General features: G+C 48.2%; 1 protein-coding gene across 1 annotated transcript in view; it reads right to left on the bottom strand.

The window, feature by feature from the left end:
- Positions 1-1144: 1144 nt before the first annotated feature.
- The window catches only part of eif2a (eukaryotic translation initiation factor 2A), a 55169-nt gene continuing 32856 nt past the window's right edge, over positions 1145-23457 (bottom strand). The window contains exons 9-14 of the mRNA XM_038816066.1: positions 20953-21069; positions 15144-15715; positions 5473-5583; positions 5134-5241; positions 4881-4946; positions 1145-1331 (exon numbers count right to left, since the gene is read on the bottom strand). Coding sequence (XP_038671994.1) covers positions 1266-1331; positions 4881-4946; positions 5134-5241; positions 5473-5583; positions 15144-15715; positions 20953-21069 — 1040 coding nt within the window. The 3' untranslated portion in view covers positions 1145-1265. The remainder of the gene's footprint in view (positions 1332-4880; positions 4947-5133; positions 5242-5472; positions 5584-15143; positions 15716-20952; positions 21070-23457) is intronic.

Here is a 23457-nt window from a genome sequence, read left to right as displayed (position 1 = left end):
CTATTTATTTTTAATTAATCAATCATTATTTTATCGATTTTACTTTTTTCCAAATTACTGCACAGATTAATGAGTCACAGAGGTCTACAGCCCAAGTGAACAGCGGTGCGTGCTTCGGCCCATCACGTCTGCGCGGCCAAAAACAACCACATAATTACGCTAACATTTTCCAGCACTTGTCTTCGGAAATACACATCGCAGTACTTATGTTATGAGGGTCTCTTCCTCCTCCACCCTTACAGGCAGTGAGTTCCAGGTTCCCACCACTCTCTGGGTGAAAAGGTTTTCACTCACATCCCCTCGAAACATTCCGCCCCTTACCTTAAATCCATGCCCCCTGGTCATTGGTCCCTCCTCCAAGGGGAAAAGTGTCTTCCTGTCTACGCTATCTGTGCCCCTCAGAATTTTATACATCTCAATCATGTCCCCCCTCAGACTCCTCTGTTCCAAGGAAAACAATCCCATCTTTTCATATCTAAAATTCTCCACTGACTCACTTGCTGTCTCTTCTAATTTTGGCTGTGCATCTCCCCTTACTGAACCTTCTCTCAGGATCCCACTCCCTGGTCAGATTAGTTTAAACCCCCCACAACAGCAAGAGGAAATTGATAAGACAGTGGAATGGCAAAAAAAATCAAGTGGCAGATGCTTGTAAGCATAAGGCAATCTTGTTAAAATAAATAAAATAAAATTCTTTAAAAATACTAAAACTTGGACGTAATATTTGTTACTTTTTCAGTAAGTTGAATGGCAGCACTCTTGCCCCAGAGTCAAGAATGTTGAGGGTTCAATAACTGCCAGAGCCATCAGCACATCATCTAGGCTAACACTATAATGCAGTACTGATGCAGTGCCACTTTTCAATGAGATGTTAGACTCAGGTGCCATTTACCCACACAAGTGGATATAAAAGAGACCATGGTACTATTCGAAGAAGAGCAGGAGAGTTCTCCTTGATATCTTGCCAAACATTCAATCCTCAACCAAAACAGATTACAACAATGACTAACCTTTTATTGGCTGTAAAATCATTGCAATGTGCCGAGTTTGCAAGAGGCGGTATATAAGCACAGTTATATTGAACACCTAAATGGTAGTCATTGACCATAGGACTAAAGAAGTCCATTTTACTGACAGGACACAGTTTCTTTTATTCTCTTATACTAATTTATTTTAATACTGTCCAAATCTTTTACATTGCATAGTATTTAACAATGAAAATAATTTTCCAATGGCATGTAAAACCAGCTCCTTTTGGGGTGTATTTACAGACCCAGTTCCAGGTCTTCTAGCTCCTTCAAAAGAGCATCTTCTTTCTGTATTTTCTCCATCTGTAAATAGACAGAGATAGAGTTGAATAAATCACAGTTTATGGTAATGATACAATTATAGCCAGGTAGCCAGAAAAACTCAGAAAGACCAGATAGATTTGGTGCAATGGTTAGCACAGCTACCTCTCAGCGCCGAGGCCCCAGGTTTGATTCCAGCTCTGGGTCACTGTCCGTGTGGAGTTTGCACATTCTCCCCGTGTCTGTGTGGGTTTCACCCCTACAACCCAAATAAATGTGCAGGGTAGGTGGATTGGCCACACTAAATTGCCCCTTAACTGGAAAGAAATGAATTTTTTTTTTTTTTTAAAGAGTATCCAATTCATTTTTTTCCAATTAAGGGGCAATTTAGCATGGCCAATCCACCTACCCTGCGCATCTTTGCGTTGTGGAGGCAAAACCCACGCAAACACGGGGAGAATGTGCAAACTCCACACGTACAGTGACCCAGAGCCGGGATCGAACCTGGGACCTCGGCGCCGTGAGGCAACAGTGCTAACCCACTGCACCACCGTGCTGCCCTTGGCCACACTAAATTGCCCCTTAATTGGAAAAAAAGAATTGGATACTAATGTATATTAAAAAAAACATGGACCACTCTTGTCATTGTAACCAGGTGTCTGCTGAGCCTGGGTGGCAGGCGTGTGCAATGACCATCCCACATTAACAAAAATCACGCACGGGCATCCGGTGGCGGCATGTAGCGGGGGAGGGGGGGTCCTGCCCCGTTTCTGGGATTATTTTTTCAAAAACTCCGATCAGCAAGATATAAGGTGCCCCCATTAAAGAAATACCAAGGATGGCCAGGGAAAAGAAACCCAGATATAAATTTGTTGAAGGACTCAGCGACTTCACAATGCTGCTTGCTGGAGGAAATGGCTGCTTGCTGGAGTCTTAGCCATTTGGCGGAGTCTGGGGGGCCCATAATTGGGCCTCACTTCACAACCTGAACAATATTAGTCTGGTGAGTGGGGTTAAATCTGACTTGCAAAAGTGGGATAACCTCCCCTTGTCCTTGGCGGGTAGGATCCAGACTATTAAAATGAATGTCCTCCCGAGGTTTTTATTTATATTTGAATGTCCCGCAAGTCCTTTTTTTATTGGGGTTAACAAGTTGGCACCCTACTTTATTTGGGCGGACAAGACCACAAAGACGTGGAAGGCTTTTCTCCAGGGGAATAGACAGTTGGGGAGGGTTTAGTGTTACCCAACTTGCTATTTTATTACTGGGCAGCCAACATTGAGAAGCTGTTGGGGTGGGTTACTGATCCAGGTTCCATATGGGGACCGATGGAGGGGAGTTCTTGCAGAAGCTCCAGTTTGGGCACCTTGACAACTGCCTCGCTTCCGTTCTCTCCTCCCCGGCAAGGTTTTCTTCAAACCCGGTGATGGTGGTGTCTACTCAGAGCACATGGAAGCATTTAGACACCATTTTAAGTTCAGCGCCAACGTCATTGTTGGTCCCTATTTGTGGTAGCCCCTTCTCGAGATGGGGAGGTAGTTACTTGTAAGTTACAAGGTCTGAGTGCGAATCTGAGTATTGTGTATGGACATTATTCGGTTAGAGGGCGGGCTGGATGGGAGAGTGAGGCGCCCTCCTCCAAGTGGTCTTATATGGATTTCCAGGTTGCCCTCGCTCTTGAGGCCTGGACTCCCCTGTGGAGGTGGTGCCTTGTTTCTTCTGGGGCTATGCTGTTTGGTCCTTGGTGTCCATTTTGTGAAGGTGGATGGTGCAAAACCTTGTCTGGTGTCTACTGGTTAATCCTGGTGTCCCTCTCTTTTTTGGGGTCTCCTCTCTTTAGTTAGGTAGGAGGGGTGCTGGTGGGCTTCGATGTGGTTTATTTTGTCTTACCTACCCCTCCCGAGGCGCCAGTGTTGGGTGACTTGACGATTTTTCTCCTCGTTGGTAGGATTTCCTTGGTGGAGGATGGCGTAAATTTTCCAGTTTCGGTGGAGCCAGAGCGGTGCCTCTGATTTGGCTCAAGAGGAGTGAGGTCTGTTGTGCAGCCAATCTTGGCATGGTATGGGTATCCTTGGGTTGCTGGCTTGTGTATACAAGAGTGTGCAGTGCCGGACCATGTTTGTACTGTGGTCGGTATCTTGTCATTCCGCTTTGCTGAGTGAGGTTTTGTGTGTGCAGCTTTTTCCCTTTTCTTTTTTGTCTTGTGGAGGAGGGCATGCACTATCGGATCAGGTGGTCATGGTTATATCCTGGTATCCTACCATCCTGAGATCCGCTACTCTTGGTAGTATCTTTTACCCTGTCATTGTACCGGCCTCCCTGAACAGGCGGCGGAATGTGGCAACTAGGGGCTTTTAACAGTAACTTCATTGAAACCTATTTGTGACAATAAACGATTATTAACAAGGAAGACTCCGACCACAATGATTTTGATCTGAACCAACCATATCTGTATAACGATATGGGATGATGATTGCTCTGTATTGAGCCGATATTGGGGGATTTGTTGAGTCTTGCGGTTATATGTAAAATATCCTCTTAGACCGAATATCTTCGTGAATTTTTCTGTATTTTGTCCCCATTATTTTGAGGTTAAAGAATCATTGACTGGCCCCTAAAAAGGTAAGGCAGATCTTTATCCGTGAAAAAGGTATTATAACATGTTGTTCCCTCCGGTATAATTGGGGTTTGGGGAGACGTGCCTTGGTGCATATCTGAACATGACTGTTTAGCACAGGGCTAAATCGCTGGCTTTGAAAGCAGACCAAGGCAGGCCAGCAGCACGGTTCAATTCCCGTAACAGCCTCCCCGAACAGGCGCCGGAATGTGGCGACTAGGGGCTTTTCACAGTAACTTCATTTGAAGCCTACTTGTGACAATAAGCGATTTTCATTTCATTTCATGGCTTGAAATTCTTATGCTATACCTTCTTTGGCTGGATGAATATTCGCTACACGTGAAGGTGTGCGCCCCTTTACCATGTCCTCTTTCCCTCATTCTCAAGTGTATGCGTGTAAGTCTTTTTCTGTATTCATTTACGTTGGAAGCATTTATTCTATACAGTACCATCCCTGAGGATTTATTGGGTTATTTGAAAGAACCAATTGAAAATAAAGCAAGTCTGGGAGCTGGAATGTTCGGAACCTCATGGACACTCCTTAGCGTTGCACCGCCATCACAGCTCGAGAACTCAGGCCCTGAATAAGACACGATGTGCAGGGGAAGGCCAGCTGAAGGAACGAGGCAGCAGGTATGCCCTTCTCTGGAAGGGTCTTCCCGAACAGGGACAATAGCTTCATGGGGGTGGGCTTCGCCTTCACAAATGAGCTTGTTCTGGTGCCTCTGCAGCTCCCTGGAGGGATAAATGAGTGCCTCATGGCAGCCCGGCTCACCCTAATGAGGAATCAACATGTCACTGTCACTGGGTTTTCTGTTTCAGCACCTCAAATTGTGAAGACACTTTCATGAGGCAAAGAACAGGAACCTTTAGGTAACATCCTAAAGGGGAGAGACACCAAACAGAGATTTTTGGTATTACCTGCTAGCAGTATGCAAGCCCCTAGATGTAAAACATTAACTTCTCTTAGTACCTGATTTTTTTCTAGTTGCTTGCCAGATGCTTCTTGCTCTTTTAATTGTTCAATTGCTTTAAGTTTCTGCAACAAAAAGATCAGTTTGTAAAGTGGAGAACAGTCGCTGGTTTTGCGATGTAACCAACAATCTCAGAAACCCATTTCCGTGATAAATGGACTCACTCTTCGAAACAGAAACACGACAACAAATGTACAGAAGCTTGTGCTGCTGTTTCTCTCCCTCCCCCCCCACTCCTTCCCGAGAGCTTACTTTTTTGATGTTCTTGATTTTCTTATCGACTTCTGGGTCCTCAGAATATTGTACAGCTCTAGGTTCTTGGTCAGACGGTGCTTCCGGCGTAATCTCGGACTTGCTCTCCTGCGGGTGGGAGGCAGGGAAAGAGGGCCATTAACCTCAAGAAACTCTGCTTGCCGATCAGTGGTGTTGTCCCATGCACATTCCCCCCCATCCCCCTCCCCCCCGGAAATCAATGCTGTTCTCTGTTTAACAACCTGCACCAAACCGGGTGCAACAGTGTGAAGAAAAGTTGGGGAAGTACTGGAGGTTATGATGGTGTTTTATGGACACCGGGTTGGCATGTGAAAATACCTGCTTTGCGGCCTTGCGAGCCTCCCGTTTCTTTTGATTTTTCAAAGCGGCTTTTGAAAGTTGCTTATCTGTAATTTGGGGTTTCATGTTCTGCGGTGGCTCGTCTTCGTGCTATTGGGAAAGAAAACAAGTCATGCACCAGATCAAATCTCAGCCCAGCAACCTCACAGAGCACTGCATTAGATGCAGGTGTACATGGTATTGTAATGACTTTTGCCCTTTACTACATCCGCCATCAACAGCTTTTGAGTCAAAACTTAGATATGTTCATTCTTCCATCTGAAAATGTTTCCAGCACAGTGCCATTTTTCAACCTCAAGCTGGCTGTGCAGCATTTCTTCTTTTTTAAAAAAAAAAAATTTTTATTCAAATTTTTCAACAACAAATTTTCTCCCAACAATGAAGTAAACAAGGCGTAGAAATAAACAGAAAGAAGGACCCTCCCCAATACAAAGCAATACATTAATAATACAAAATTAATAATACAAAAAAGAAGAAATTAGCAAACGCACCGTCGCAAAAACAAACAAACCCCCTTGACAGCCCCCCCCCCCCGGTTGCTGCTGAGATTGACCACCCTCTAACCCTCCGCCAGAAAATCGAGAAAGGGCTGCTACCGCCGGAAGAACCCTTGTACCGACCCCCTCAGGGCAAACTTGACCTTCTGCAGCCTGATGAACCCGGCCATGTCATTAATCCAGGCCTCCGGGCTCGGGGGCTTCGCGTCCCTCCACTGTAAAAGAATCCTGCGCCGGGCTACTAGAGACGCAAAGGCCAGGGTACCGGCCTCTCTCGCCTCCTGCACTCCTGGCTCCGATGCTACCCCAAAGATCGCGAGCCCCCAGCCTGGCTCCACCCTGGAACCGACCACCTTGGACAAAGTCCCCGCCACCCCCTTCCAAAACCCCTCCAACGCCGGACACGCCCAGAACATGTGGGTGTGGTTCACTGGGCCTCCCGAACACCTCCAACACCTGTCCTCTCCCCCAAAGAACCGGCTCATCCTTGCCCCCGTCATGTGTGCCCTATGCAGCAACTTCAGCTGAATTAAGCTGAGCCGTGCACAAGAAGAGGACGAGTTCACCCTCCCCAGGGCGTTCGCCCACGTCCCATCGTCGATCTCCTCCCCTAGCTCCTCCTCCCATTTCGCTTTCAGCTCTTCCACCGAGGCCTCCTCCTCCTCCTGCATCACCTGATAAATTGCAGAGATCCTACCCTCACCGACCCACGTCCCCGAGAGTACCCTATCCTGCACCCCCCTAGGTAGCAGTAGCGGAAACTCCGCCACCTGCTGCTTAACAAACGTCCTAATCTGCATATACCTGAAAGCATTCCCAGGGGGAGGCCCCACTTCCCCTCCTACTCCTTTAAAGTCGCAAACTTCCCATCGAGGAAAAGGTCCCCCATCCGCCTGATGCCTGCCCTATGCCAACTCAAAAACCCACCATCTATTCTCCCTGGTGCAAACCGGTGATTGCCCCATAACGGGGCCCACACTGACGCCTTCACTTCGCCCCCCTATGCCGCCTCCACTGCCCCCAAATTTTGAGGGAAGCCACCACTACCGGACTCGTAGAGTACCTTGCCGGGGGGAGTGGGAGCAGGGCCGTCACCAATGCCTCCAAACTCGTACCCACACAGGACGCCACCTCCAACCTCTTCCATGCGGCACCCTCCCCTTCCATCACTCACCTACGAATCATTGCCACGTTCGCAGCCCAGTAATACCCACACAAGTTGGGCAACGACAAGCCGCCTACCTCCCTGCCTTGCTCCAGGAAAACCCTCCTCACTCTCGGGGTCTTCCGTGCCCACACGAACCCCAGAATACTCTTATTAACCCTCTTAAAAAAGGCCTTCGGAATCAATATTGGGAGGCACTGGAAAAGAAACAAAAACCTCGGGAGCACTGTCATCTTAACTGTTGGACCCTACCTGCCAAAGAGAGTGGCAGCGCATCCCACCTCCTAAACTCCTCCTCCATCTGTTCCACCAGCCTCGAAAAGTTTATCCTATGCAGGGCCCACCAGCTCCTAGCTATCTGGACCCCAAGATATCTAAAGCTCCTCTCCGCCCTCTTCAACGGGAGCTCTCCTATCTCCCTCGCCTGGTCCCCCAGGTGCAGCACAAGCAGTTCACTCTTCCCCACGTTGAGCTTATAGCCCGAAAAACCCCAAACTCCCCAAGTATCTTCAACACCTCTGGCATCCCCCCCCCCGCCGGATCCGCGATGTACAACAGCAAATCATCTGCGTACAGCAACAGCCGGTGCTCCTCCCTGCCCCGCACAATTCCCCTCCAGTTCTTCGAATCCCTCAGTGCCATGGGCTCAATCGCTAACTCGAAGAGCAGGGGAGACAAGGGGCACCCCTGCCTCGAACCCCGGACAGCTGAAAGTCCTCCGACCTCCTCCCATTCGTCACCACACTCGCTACCGGGGAGCTATACAGCAGCCTCACCCAGCTAATGAATCCCTCACCAAACCCAAACCTCCTCAGCACTTCCCACAGGTAGCTCCACTCCACCCTGTCAAAAGCTTTCTCCGCATCCATCGATGCTACTATTTCCGCCTCCCCATCCGCCGACGCCATCATCATGACATTAAGAAGCCGCCGTACATTGACATTCAGCTGCCTCCGCTTCACAAACCCCGTTTGGTCCTCATGGATAACCATCGGGACCACATCGTCCACCCTTCTGGACAGTACCTTCGCCAACACCTTTGTGTCCACGTTGAGGAGCGAAATCGGCCTGTAAGACCCACACTGAAGGGGGTCCTTATCCCGCTTCAGGATCAGTGAGATTATTGCTCTAGACATCGTCAGGGGCAGAGCCCCCCCCCTCCCTTGCCTCATTCAGGGTCCTCACTAGCAGCGGGCCCAGCAGATCTGAAAACTTCTTGTAAAACTCCACCGGGAACCCGTCAGGTCCCGGTGCTTTCCCTGTCTGAATGCTCCCCAGCGCCTCCATCAGCTCCTCCAACTCGATTGGGGCCTCCAGACCCTCCACCCGCTCATCCTCTACTCTTGGGAACTCCAGCTTATCCAGAAAATGGTCCATCCCGCCCACCTCCCTAGGGGGCACCGCCCGGTACAGCCCCTCGTAAAAGGATCTGAACACCCCATTAATGTCCCTGCCACTCCGCGCAAGTTCCCTCCTCCATCTGTGACTCCCCCTATCTCTCTCGCTGCCTCCCGCTTCCGGAGCTGGTGGGCCAGTATCCGGCTTGCCTTCTCCCCGTACTCATATACCGCCCTCTGCGCCCTCCTCCACTGCGCCTCCATCTTCCGGGTGGTCAGTATGTCGAACTCCGCTTGGAGACTGCGAAGCTTCCTCAAAAGCCCCTCCTCCGGGACATCCGCATACCTCCTGTCCACCCTTACCATTTCTTCCACCAACCTCTCCCTCTCAACCCTCTCCCCGTACGCCCAAATGGATATCAGCTCCCCTCTAACCACCGCCTTCAGCGCTTCCCAAACTACCCCAACTTGCATCTCCCCGTTATCATTAGCTTCCAAATACCCCTCTATACCCCTACGGACCCGCCCACATACTTCCACCTCTGCCAAAAGCCCCACATCTAACCTCCACAGCGGCCGCTGATCCTTCCCCTCCCCCAGCTCCAGGTCCACCAAATGCGGAGCATGGTCAGATATGGCTATTGCCGAATACTCCGCCCCCACCACTCTCGGGACTAGCGTCCTGCTGAGAACAAAAAAGTCAATCCGGGAATAAGCCTGTGGAATTGGGAGAAAAAGGAGAACTCCCTACCTCCGGGCCTCAAAAACCTCCAAGGGTTTACCCCTCCCATCTGATCCATGAACCCCCTCAGCACCGAGGCCGCCGCCGGCCTCTTGCCCGTCCTAGACTTCAAACGATCCAGAGCCGGATCCAACACAGTATTAAAGTCCACTCCCAAGATCAAGCCCTCCGTCTCCAGGTCCGGGATCCGGCTCAACATTCGCCGCATGAAGCCCGCATTGTCCCAGTTGGGGGCGTACACATTGACCAGAACCACCCGCTCCCCTTGAAGCCTACCACTCACCATTACGTATCTACCTGCACTTTCCGCCACCACACTCGACGCAACAAACGACAAGCTCTTGCCCACTAAAATCGCCACCCCTCGATTCTTTGCATCAAGCCCCGAGTGAAACACCTGCCCCACCCAGCCTCTTCTCAGCCTCACCTGATCCGCCACCTTAAGGTGCGTCTCCTGGAGCACAGCCACATTCGCTCCCAGCCCTTTCAGGGTGCGGCAAGACCCGGGACTGCTTCACCGGTCCATTCAGCCCCCTCACGTTCCATGTGACCAGCCGAATCTGGGGGGTCTTCCCCCTCCCTCTGCGCCTATCAGCCATAGCTCTCCCTTGGCTCACCATGTGCCCGCAGAACCCCCCAGGCCCGTTCCCCACGGTGGCAGACCCACCCCAACCTCCCCCTTCACCAGCAGTTCCCCTACAGCAGCAACCCAGTGCCCCCACTATCCCCCCCCCCACCCCCCTTCCCCAAGCCAGGACCCCCCTAGCCTCGTAACCCCTTCCATTGTACTTCCGTAAGTCAGCCGACTCCTGCTGCTCCCGCCATCCCAACGACCCCCCCCGATGCAACACAACCACCACTCCCCCCTCCCAGTGCCGCCCCGCCCACTGCTCCTCCAGCGCGGGAAGGAAACCTGCGCTTCCATCCCAAACCCACCCCCCCAGACCCAACACGCGGGAAAGAGACGGGCACATGACCCAGCGGGACCGCGGAACAGCTCCCCAACCCTCCACCAGTGAAAAAACAAAAAAGCACCATCATAAATAAATAACAACCCCAAAAAGCGAAAAATCAGAACAGCAAAAAGGCAACCTCAAACACAGCCAATAAAAACGAAAGGATACCAAGGAGGACCGAGCCTCCGGACTATGTACATCATTCCCCAGCCCCCCAGTCTTCAGTTCGAGTCCAACTTCTGTGCCTGGACAAAGGCCCAGGCCTCCTCCGGAGAATCAAAATAGAGCTGGCGGTCCTTGTAAGTGACCCAGAGGCGAGCCGGCTGTAGCAGGCCAAACTTCACCCCTTTCCTGTGAAGCACTCCCTTCGCCTGATTAAAACCAGTCCTTCTCTTCGCCACCTCCGCGCTCCAGTCCTGATAGATCCTGATCTCTGCATTCTCCCACTTGCTGCTCCTTTCCTTCTGCGCCCATATCAGCACCCACTCATGGTCAACGAAGTGGTGAAAACGGACCAGCACCGCCCTAGGCTGCTCGTTCGGCCAGGGCTTCCTCAACAGCACTCGATGGGCACCCTCCAGCTCCAAGGATCCTTGGAACGACCCCGCGCCCATTAACGAGTTCAGCATCACAGCCACATAGGCCCCCACATCCGAATCTTCCAGCCTCTCCGGGAGGCCCAGAATTCGCAGGTTCTTCCAACGGGAGGGGTTCTCCATCTCCTCCTTCCTTGCTTGCCATTTCTTGCGAAGCGCCTCGTGCGACTCCGCCTTCACTGCCAGGCCCAGGAGTTCATCCTCGCTCTCCGAGGCCTTTTGCCGTAGCTCACGGATCTCCGCACCCTGAGCCGTCTGGGTCGCCATGAGCTTGTCCAGGGAGGCCTTAAACGGTTCCAGGATCTCAGCCTTCACCTCTCTGATGCAGTGCTGGAGCAGCTCCTGCGCCCACTGCTGCCACGCTGCCGGTTCCCCGCCCGGCGCCATCTTGTTTTTCCTGCCTCACACCTTTCTCTGCTCCAAAGCCGATTTTTTGACCGCTCCGCTCCTGGTCCAGTCCAACAACCGGCAGATAAGCGCAGTGGATGTGTTCCCACCCGGGGAAAAGTCCAACCAGCACCGCTGCGGGCCCTTAAAAGAGCCCAAAAGACCAAAAATAGCGGGAGCTACCGAACGTGCGGCTTAGCTCCGCATCACCGCAACCGGAAGTCAGCTGTGCAGCATTTCTGAACCAACTTCATTATAAACCCAACTTCCTTCCTTCCTTCCCCTGCTGGTAATTCTTGCCGGCTGAAATGCCAGGTAGTCCTCCAGCACCTCACTTTTGACATTGAATGTCAGCAGGTTATTTGGTCTTTGGCTGCATTATTGTTAAGTCAGGACCTGTCCTCACCTGTCACACTACCAAACAGGCGTCGCTGGGGGCACAAAATCCCTGTGAGATTCTCCAAGTTCTGGCTCAAATGCATTGTCAGTTGTCCCAGTTGAGATCAGCAAACCTACACGAGCGGATCTCTTCCTCATCTGTGTAGCTGGGTAGCATACTGGACAATACGATTACGAGCAGTGTCAACAAGGGAGCTAATTTTTATTAACTTTAAATGTATATCCATTTCTACATTTTGAAGGCCAAACATTTTGAAAACAAGAGTAACTATAGTTTTCCTGGAGGGGAAGCAATTGAGTCGAATGGGCCCATACTATGGATTTTTGAAGAATGATACGTCACCTCATTGTGACATCCAAGGTGCTGCGCCTGTTTCACAGATGTATTCAACTCAATTTTTATACAATTCATATGTGGTCCTCTGAGCTTGACAGAGGAGACACAGAGGCTGTTTCCACTGAATCGAAAATATAGAACAAGGAGTCACAGTCTCAGAATAAGGGGTCGGTCATTTGGGACTGAATGGAGGAGACACATCTTCATTCACTGAGTATTGTCAATCTTTGAAATTCTCTGCTTGAGAAGGCAGTGGATACTTAGCTGCTGAGTCTACCTACGACAGAGATTGATAGAATTTTAGATTTCAAGGGGATCAAGGGATATGCGTATCAGGTGGGAAGTTGAGTTGATCATGATCTATTGACAAAAGGGCACCAATCAAGGGGTTGAATGACCGACTCCTCCACCTATTTCTTTAAAAAAAAATTTAGAGTACCCAATTTATTTTTCCAATTAAGGGGCAATTTAGCATGGCCAATCCATCTAGCCTGCACATCTTTTGGGTTGTGGGGGCGAAACCCACGCAAACACGGGGAGAATGTGCAAACTCCACATGGACAGTGACCCAGAGCTGGGATTGAACCTGGGACCTCGGCGCCGTGAGGCAGCAGGGCTAACCCACTGCGCCACCGTGCTGCCCTCTGCACCTATTTCTTAAGCTTTGACGGATCTCTTCAATTTGACAGGATTGGCACAGGCCTGATATTTCCCTCAAGGAGGACTAAAATTAGGAGGGCGAGTCACAGGTCATATTAATTACACAAAATATTATCATTACAAACTGGGAGCAAGCAAGATAGCACATTTGCCCGAGCTGGCTCATTTTCCAATTCCCACTGATCTTTCTGACAGCTTTGGAGTGAAATCGCCAATTCGGCACCTCATTTCGCAAACTAATTTTTAAAATTAGAAGCGATGTGTAAGCTTTTGTGGGCCATATGGGTATGCTTCACTGACTGACCCCTTATTCGGAGACTGTGACTTGACTGAGCTCTGTGGATCACATATGAATTTGTGTTCCAATCAAGTTTTATACATCTCAAATCAGGATTACTAACAAATCTTGGGTGTTCTGATTTAGGATTTATACAAAAAATAACTTCTGCATTTGACATTCCACGGTAGAATAGAATCTCATCTCCCTTTCACACGAATGTCAAAGGGAGATGGTTACATTGTTGGAATTGCCTGCCACATGCACAACATGAATATTTATCGACACTTACCAACCCAAGCATGAATGTCATCTAAGTCTTGCTGCATCCTGGCATGGACTGCTTCAGTATATGAGGTCTTGCAAATGATACTGAACATGGGGCTGCACAGTGACACAGTGGTTAGTACTACTGCCTCACAACGCTAGAGAACCGGGTTCAATTCTGGCCTTGGGCGACTGTGTGGAGTTTGCACTTTCTCCGTGTCTGCGCGGGTTTCCTCCGGATGCTCCGGTTTCCTCCCACAGTCCAAAGTTGTGCAGGTTAGTTGGATTGGCCCTTAAGTGTCCAGGGATGTACTAGTTAGATGGGGTTATGGTGATAGGGACAGGATCTATCCAGTGATGATGATGATGATGGTGGAATCAGGGACTTTGCCTGCAAGGTACGTTTTGGTGAGTATGCCCGTCGGTATGTTACCCGATTACTCTGTGGGACAGCTTTCCCAGGTTTGGAACAAGTCCCAAGATGCTCACGAGGAGGACTTTGTGTCACTGACTGGCCAGGTTTGCTTTTGTTGCTTCTGGTGCCTCGGATGATGCCGGGTTTTCAATCCTGTTTCATTCCTCTTTGACTTTCCTGTTGCAGTGTGATACAATTGAGAGGCTTGCTGGACACTTTGGACGGCAGTTAAGAGGCAACCACATTGCTGAGAGTCTGTGCCACGTAATGGTGAAAGCAAATACAGACGGCAAAACTATCTTCCCCCAAAATACATCAGTGAACCAGATGGGTTTTTAAATGACAACCTGGCACTTTCACAGTCACCTTTGCTGAAATTTGTGATTTTAAACTCCAGATTTATCTAATTAACTGAATTTAAATTCCCAAGCTGCCATGGTGGAAGTGAACTCACGTCTCTGGAGCATTCACCCACCCTCTGGATGACCACGCCAGGAAGCTGACCATAATGCTATCGTACCCTATTGTTTCGTTACCTTTTATGGAAAATGGAGCGCAAAAGTGCAAAATGGCCGCCAAGCTTCCTACACCGGAGCGGCAACGATTGGCGAACTCCGGCCATTAACTCCACCACACAATCCTATGGATTTTTTAAGGTACCCAATTCATTTTTTCCAATTAAAGGAGCAATTAAGCGTGACCAATCCACTTAGTCTGCACATCTTTGGGTTGAGAGGCCGAAACACACGCAAACACGGGGAGAATGTGCATACTCCACACAGTGGCAGAGAACCGGGATCGAACTTGGGACCTCAGCGCCGTGAGGCTGCAGTGCTAACCACTGTGCCACGTGCTGCCCTCAATCCTATGGATTTAACCCATTCAGAGCAAAGTTTAGTTCATTCCTCATTGTCCTTTGTCCCTCAAAATGGGGATGACTTCTTCCAGGCTTCAAGATGTGTGCGCCCACAGGTAACTCAGCAGGCCAATTTTCAAGGTGGCACATAGCGTGCCAAGGATTGCTTTGCCCTAAATGGTGTTGAGCTTCCTGTGTGTCGTTACATTCAGACCTTGCTCTTCAACATTGAGGAGGGCCAGAAATCCTGGACATTTTTATGAATCTCTCATACTACGCTCTAAAATATTAATTTGACTTCAGCACATACGGGAGACTGCAGCATAGTGGTAAGGCCCAGGCTAATGGTCTGGGGACATGGGTTCAAATCCCATCACGGCAGCTGGTGGAATTTAAATTCAATGAATAAAATCTTGAAACTGAAAGCTCATCTCAGTAAGGGTGACAAACGCCCTTTAGGGAAGGAAATCTGCCGTCCTCACCTGGTCTGGCCTACATGTGACTTCAGACCCACAGCAGTTTAGTTAACTCTTAATTGCCCTCTGAAATGGCCTAGCAAGCCACACGGTCTAAGGGCTTTTGGGATGGACAAATATTGGTCTTGCCAGTGATGCCCACATTCCGCGAAATAATAAAAAAAGTCAGAAGAGACTTCTGATGGGAGATTTACTGCAAAGCAAAGAGTACTAAAAGTTGGCACAAATTTTAAAAAGGATACCTTTTTTTTGCAAATAAGCAAATGTATTGAATCACACTCACCAATTTTGAGCTAGTTACTGGCTTGTTTCTCAATGCTGGGGGTCTGTAAGCCTGTGCAGGTTTGATGTCAATACTAAGAACATCGTTGGGAACATTCTGATATTTGATAGCCTTTTCTGGGAAAGCGCCTTCTACAAATGGCTGCCACTGCACTTCCCAGAGTTCAGAATCTGACGGCACTTCAATTTTGTGATGAACTGCGCCACTGTAGTGCCAGATCTTGTAGCCATTGCTAACCCGTAGTCTCGGTGAGCAGGTTGCGGTTACAATGTGCTCCCCGTCCGGGCACCATGAGAAGAAGGTTGTATCAGCGGCTTGGGGCTTAGAAATCTGCTGGTATTTTTTTACGTCCCAGACTTCCATCTGCCCTCGGAGGTTTCCAAAGCCGGCCAGCACGAGGATGTGTCCCTGAGGGCTGTAGAACGCCGCATTCCGAGGACCAGTGCCAAAGTCAAAGACTGGGTCACACTTGTGGTTGAAGACTGTAGCTTTAGCAGGCATGAAACCATACACTGCACAAAATTCGAGTGAGTTTGGATTCCAGACCACATCGTAGATTGGGCCATTTTTTGCTGAAAGAGAAGAATTGTTTCAACAATAAGATGCTGTTACTCTACTTCAGTTGCATTATGACAGTAAAAATGGCTTCCATTCACACAGCAAATTAAACTGAGAAAAACATTGTCCAGGGCACTTCACAGAGGGGTAATCTAAAGAGATGTCAAGCTAAAGAAGAAGCTTGGGTGCGTTAGTAGCATTCTTGCTTGAATCAGAGGATTGTGAGCTCAAACCTCCTCGTTTACTTCGACACATAATTTAGATTGATATGTCTGCAAGGACGTCAATGTTTTAAAAATAATTTACAGTACCCAATTATATTTTCCAATTAAGGGCCAATCCACCTAACTTGCACATCTTCAATTGTGGGGGTGAGACTCGTGCAAACTCCAGGGCCGGGATTGAACCCGGGTTCTCAGCGCCATAGGCAGCAGTGCTAACCACTGCACCACCATGCCGCCCAGAAGTCAATGTTTAACAACTGATTTTGTCTTAGATTTGTGTAAGGATTAAGTACTTGAAGCAGACTAATCAATTAACCTAATACTATGTTCTGCTTAATTGTAATCAATGCCAGATACTATATGACTGACGCTTGGTAGTGACAAGGGAGACACACCACATGGCCTCATGCCATTGTAAGCCAGACTTTTATGGTTTAATTACATATTAAATGTTGCAAAGCCATCGAGGTTGAGCAGTCCGAATGTGGGACCATCGTACTCTCTGGTAATTAAAACTCATCAGTGGTACTCGATACCCGTGACTCAGAGGGGAGTTAGAAAGGCCTACCGTGTAAGGAAACAGATGCGGATTGTTGAACATCCAGCCTTATGTCCTAAATTAGTGTCGTCTTTAACTTGTAATGCTTTGAAAGAGAAGCAGTTACTTTATGTTAAATTGTATAACAGTCCCATGTATCCATTAAGTTCTGTAATCAGTTTTTACAGCTTTGTAGTCCTTTGACTCTCACTAAATCAAATTTATCATGCTGCATCATGTGTTACACCGTATGGTGAATAAGGAAGCAAGACCCAAGGAAAATCGTTGCCATAATTTGTTAAATATTACCTTTTGTTGCCTAATAAACATTTCCCGAGATGCACCGCCAGCTTGTCTCCTATGGCCCGAACGGTTAAAGTCCCAAAAGAATCAATTAATATTAAGTGAGTGCAGACTCACGGATTTGGAGGTTGGAACACCCTCAAAAATGTACTCGAGAGAAATGCCAGATTGGGATTAAATGTTGAACAAAGGTCCCGCCTGCTCAATTGTGTGTCAAAGATCCAATGACAGCTATCAGAAGAGAAGGAGTTCTCCCAATGCTCTGACCAACCCCATAACCAGTAAGGAAAAGCAGATTGTCTGATCATCAATTCAGTTGTTATTAGTGGGTTTTTGCTTTGCATTAACTGGTTCTCATGTTTGTAAATAACAACAATGGCTGAACTTCGAAAGTAATCCATAAATTGTGAAGCACCTTGGGACATTACAATGGTTTGAGAAGGCACAATCTAAATGAAGGATCATTCAATCTATACCCTGTTGGGTACAACTATTTTTATGCTTCTTCTCTACTCTCTCATCTTGCATTCTTCATAAACTTGAACTCACCCAAAACTAAGCTGCTCATATCCTAATTTGCATCAAGTTCAGTTCACCCATCAGCCCTGTGCTTGATGGCCAACACTGGCTTCCAGTCCGGCAACACCTTCCTTTTGATATTCATTTTTATTTCCTCCAAACCCTCGCCCCCTCCCTATCTCCGTAACCCCTCTGTACGACCCTCAGATTTCTGTGCTCTTCTAAATCCGGCCTTTTGAGCATCCCTGAATGTGATTGCTCCACCTTTGGGCGGCTGTGTCTTCAGCTGGCTGGAGCTTAAGCTCTGGAATTGCCTCCTTTACTTAGCCTCTCCACCTCTCTCTCTCTCGCTCTCTTTAAGAAATGTATTAAAACCTGGGTCTTTGGTCATTTTCCCTATTATCCCTCATGTGTCTCAGCGCCCAAACTTTGCAGCATCTTGGGGCATTTTACTAAATTCAGCTTGAGAAGCAGCAAAATGCATTACACGCTATACAGGTACATCGGGTTTTAGAGGTTTGCAGTACCCAGACAGGCTGAATTGGTCTCTTCCAGGTTCTTCGCTATAGAACAGCCCAAAACCAATGAAAAATGGCACCATACAGCTAAAGAAGAAGGGAGGCAGAGAAGAGGAAGTGGCTATTTGTCTGTTCGAGGCACAGCTGGCATCATGACTCAACCAGTAAATTCTTGGAGGCCTGAAGTTGTCTCGCTGGCATAGTGGAAGAAAATCACAACCAACAATATGGCAATTCTTCCCCCTTTTTTATTTGCCCTTTCAATGGAACATATTGCACTCAAAAGTATCCTGGTGAACAGTTTCTGTAAAGTCATTCATATTTCACAAGGTAGATACAGATAGGGAGTCACTCAGCCTATCCTTGCTCACCCATCCATGGACCAGCTTCATAACAGCATCTAGCTGCTTCTTGATCCTAACACTGGCTGCTGCTCATTTGAGCACATCTTCTGCCTTCCCTCACATTTTAATTGGAGCAGTGTTCTATATTTAAGGTTCCTGTACAGTTTTGCTAGACTGCTCTGTAACAAGATCATAGAAATGGCTCTTTGCAGGCCACACTATAATATTTACATCAATCAGAAATAGCCTGGTCCCTGACGTTTGCATACAGATGTAGAATCAGGAACTTTTTTTGCTGTACAAGGAACATCTATTCTACTATGGCATGAAGCAAAATCAATCTTAGTATTTCACTTATCATTCCACTGCAATGCATGACTGCTCTCTTAAGCACAGGTTTTATTGAATTAAGGAATTAATACAATAGTGAGAAATCCCCTCCTCCCCCAAACATTGCAGTCCACGTGAGCTGGGTCTTGAATATGCTAATCTTGAGCCAACCTCTAGGTGTAGACAAAGTCAAACTGAGATGACTTGCCCTCCATTTCACTTTCCTTATTGTAAGGGAGTGCATAGATTTTGTTTGATGTTTTCCCCGACAGCATAAGGATGGGGAACTCGCTGAGTGGGAAATCATGGGCACTAATCTCCATCCACTCACAGCAAACTTACAGAGTCCTCAACTCTGGTTGGTTACATTCCTGGAGGGTTGATCATGTGACACCTGATCACATGATTTTACTGCAGATTGCAAATGTTGCATTTACTGTATAAAGATTGAGCACCTTGTAATCACCAACACATTTCATTGAATCGCTCTAGTGCAGAAGGATGCCATTCAGTCCATCGAGTTTGCACCAACTCTCCAAAAGAGCACCCTAAACTAGGCCCACTCACTCGCCTTACCCCTGTAACCCTACCTAACCTGGCCACTAAGGGGCAATTTAGCACAGACAATCCACCTTACCTGCACAGCTGTGGACCGTGGGAGGAAACCGGAGCACCCGGAGAAACCCATGCAGACACTGGGAGAACGTGCCAACTCCACACAGTCACTTAAGGCCGGTGCTGTGAGGCAACAATGGTAACCACTATGCCACCACTCTCCAATTTCTTGAATCTGCTATATTGATACTAAGCCCAGGTATTTCCATTAAATTTCAACTGCACTGTTTGGAAATTATTATATTGATTTCTGGTGATCAGCAATAAATCCATTCTATTTCAGCTCGAACCAAAAGTGTAATGAAAAACTAAACAAATTTAATTAAACTTAATTCAGAGATACTAGCAGCTTTAAATTATTACATTTAGTAAATTACTAAAAGGTTGCAACATTAGCAGTCATAACAAAGTGAACAAATACCAGGAGGATTTAATTGACTTACTTCACCTCAATGTGTGAATGTTACTGTTAACAATGGACAACGCTGGGCAGCACGGTGGCACAGTGGTAGCACTGCTGTCTCACAGTGCCGAGGTCCCAGGTTGATCCCGGCTCTGGGTCACTGTCCATGTGGAGTTTGCACATTCTCCCCGTGTCTGCATGGGTTTCGCCCCCACAACCCAAAGATGTGCAGGCTAGGTGGATTGGCCACGCTAAATTGCCCCTTAACTGGAAAGAAATGAATTGGGTACTCTCAATTTATTTTTAAAAAATAAAACAATGGACAACGCTGAAACACTCACAAGGTAGGGAGGCAATTCCTGAGCCAGAAGACGGTCAGATCATGTGCGGGAACTGCAAGTACTAACTACAAAGAGACCTGTGTTGTTCCTCGTGTCTTAATAAAGCTCGTAGTCTCAAAGGTGGAGAAGATATTTTATTGTGAATTTGTTCTGTCTTCAGAGCTTAACTTACGGCTACCTCAAATGCTGCCTGTCTGTGTCCTGCTACCAGTTCTGCCTTCCGTGAAGTGTGTCCTCACTTCCTGTCCCTGTGTATTTATAGCTCTCCCGTGCTCCCTCTAGTGCTTGCTCAGTTGTATTGCATCTACTCAGATCTACAATCACCACAAGATCGAGGCGGACCACAAACGCAATCGTGCTCGGGAGATGCATCCTTAAAATTCTGAGAAACTCCCAGGTGATTAAGGAGGCTAGCTACTCTGCCACCATATTAAAACATTAAATAAATAAGCCGCAGGGCATTTACCCTATTTTCCCCCCCAATTAGGGGGCAATTTAACGTGGCCAATCCACCTAGCCTGCACATCTTTGGGTTGTAGGAGGTGAGACCCACGCTGACACGGGGAGAATTTACAAACACCACACGGACAGTGACCCAGGGCCGGGATCCAACCCGGGTCCTCGGCGCGTGAAGCAAGGCAATTACCTTGATTTTCACACATTCAGAGAAAAGCTGCACTCTTTATGCTGGATAATAATGCTGCTTGAATATATACAATAATCAATTAGCAATCGCTAAAGTTTTTTGAATTATTGGATTACAATCAAGGACAATCCAAATATCTCTCAACTCAAATATCTCTCAACTCAAATAACTCTCAGCATTTTGCTTTGACCAAATGTGTGCGTTGGTGGAGGGGACTCAATTTCCTAGCACTCAAACGTTGTCATTCCTACGATCCGATTTTTCCAGTAAGGTAACCGTTATCTATAAATAACGTGCAAGTTTTATTTGTTAAGGGGAAGACTCGACATTCACAGAGTATGTTAGACATTGTTTTGGGAAAATTAATTTACTTAAGCAAAAAAAAAGCTTGATTGTATTTACTACGTAAGCAGTGGGCAGGCATCGGTAGTTTTTGTAACTTATTTAAGAAGTGCGAAAAGAATACATACGCAGCTGCACCAATGCACTTTCTCCATTGGATGCAATATAGTGCAGGGTTTGTTCACCGTAATACGATGCTCCAGACTTATCCACTTCCGTGCTGGCAATTACCAATACAGCAGTTCCTGGAGGAAGACAACACTTATCAAAAGTCTCAAAACTGCTACAATTTATATTAATATTTTACCGTTAACACAGCAAAATATCCCAACTTCACATGATCCTGATCAAACACTAAAACACATAGGAGATGTTAGGACAGGTGACCTTAAACTTGGTCAAAGAGGACTTCCAGTGACGGCGGGCTGGAGGCAGCCGCACAACGGAGGGCTCCCATTCGGGAACGGCTTTTTCGGGGCTTTAAGCCCGGTCCCAGGGACCACGGAGGTGGCAAAAGCAGGGAGAAGGCACAGAGGAGGCACAGTGAAGGCACAGTAAAGGAAAACGCCGAGGGTGAGCAAAAAAACGGCTGTTAAAAAAAACAGCTGAAGGTCCGTCGGGGAGTGGAAAGGTCACCACGGGGTCACCAAAGAAAATGGAGGCTGGAGCACCAGGGGAGGCCGCATTGCTTATGGCTGAAGAAATGACTAAGGTGATGGCTGCGGAATTCGAAAGGCAGTTTACAAAATACATTGAGACAATGAGGAAGGAGATGAAGGAGGTTTTGAGTGTGCTGGTGGAGGAGGCGATTTCCCCGGTGATGACGGTGGTGGCGAGCGCAGTGGCGGAGATGCGGGAGCAAGGGGAGGCGCTGAAGGAAGTGGAGGAGACATTATTGCAGCACGGTGATCAACTTACCTCGATGGGGAAGATGATGTGGAAGGTGATAGAGATTAACAAAGATCTGCGAGGAAAAATGGAATACCTGGAAAACAGATCCAGGCGACAGAATTTGAGGATTGTGGGGCTGCCCGAAGGAGTTGAAGGACTGAGGCCGACGGAGTATTTTGTCGCGATGCTGGCGAAACTATTGGGGGAGGGGGAGGATCCCTCCCGATATGAACTGGATCGGGCTCATCGGTCGTGGAGACCTGTACCAAAGGCGAGTGAGTCGCCAAGGGTAGTGACTCTGTGCTTCCGTAGGTACAGTGTGAAGGAGAAGGTCCTGTGCTGGGCCAAGCAGAAGCGGGTGGTACAGTGGGCTGGAGCTGGTATACGTGTATACCAGGACTTTACGGTGGAGCTGGCGAGGAGGCAGGCTGCCTTCAACCGGGTGAAGAGGGCACTGTACAGTAGCAAGGTGCAGTGGCAGTGCGGCATTGTATATCCAGCGAAGCTGAGGGTGACTTGCAAGCTCAAGGACTTTTATTTTGGAACGGCGGAAGCAGTGAAGGAGTTTGCGAAAGCAGGACTGTGGCAGAACTGAGAAATTGAGAAATGGCCATGTGCCGATGTAACCTCATGATTGTATTTTCTTCTTTTTTGTTTCACTGCGTGCGGGTGAATGGGCTAAAGGAGCCAATAGAACATAGAACATTACAGCACAAAACAGGCCCTTCGGCCCTCGATGTTGTGCCGAGCAATGATCACCCTACTCAAACCCACGTATACACCCTATACCCGTAACCCAACAACCCCCCCCCTTAACCTTACTTTTTAGGACACTACGGGCCATTTAGCATGGCCAATCCACCTAACCCGCACATCTTTGGACTGTGGGAGGAAACCGGAGCACCCGGAGGAAACCCACGCACACACGGGGAGGATGTGCAGACTCCGCACAGACAGTGACCCAGCCGGGAATCGAACCTGGGACCCTGGAGCTGTGAAGCATTTATGCTAACCACCATGCTATATTTGGACAAGGGAAGTGATGGGACTTTCACTCGAAATGAGGGCTCTTCTGGGTGTAGGTTGATATGCGGGGTTTGTGTGCTAAAAGGGGATTTCTGGGCTTTCTTATGGCCGGGCAAGGGGGAAAGAGACCCAGGCGGGGACCTCCACGCTGGCCGGTTTAAGCCGGCCAGTGAACGGGAGTGAGGTGGGGGGGGGAAGGGCTGCGGCCATCGGAGCCTGGCAGAACAGGGTCTGAGGGGTCTAGTCGGGGTGGAAAGTTGGGGGGGAAGGAACCGAGGTTGGGGGGAGGAGTTTCACAAGAGGCAGTGGAGGGGAGGAGCTGGAGAAGTGGGGGTGTTGACAACTCTTGGGTATCATGTACGGCACTCTTTCAGAGGTTGGATGGCATTGAGTGTGGGGGGGGGGGAGGATTTGTTTTATTGGATGCATATATTGACAGGTGGGCCGTTGTTTGGGGTGGTGGGATGATGGGATTGTTGTTATTGTTAAGGGGATACATTTTATATTTGTTACCGTTTACTGTCTGTGGGCGGGGTGTAAATTTTGAAGGAAAATGTGAAAATGGAGAATAAAAACATTTTTAAAAAAAACTTGGCGAGCTATGCAGATGCTGAGCTAGTGGCAGAGATGGGCAATGTTGTGGAAACGTAAGTTGGTGGTCTTGGCGACGGAGCAGGTACGTGGCAAAAATCATACTTTTGTGTCAAATAGGATAG

The sequence above is a fragment of the Scyliorhinus canicula genome, chromosome 13 (assembly GCF_902713615.1).
Source record: "Scyliorhinus canicula chromosome 13, sScyCan1.1, whole genome shotgun sequence".
NCBI lineage: Eukaryota > Metazoa > Chordata > Chondrichthyes > Carcharhiniformes > Scyliorhinidae > Scyliorhinus > Scyliorhinus canicula.
Note: the sequence above shows the minus strand (reverse complement) of the source record. Positions and strands in the feature narration are given on the sequence as shown.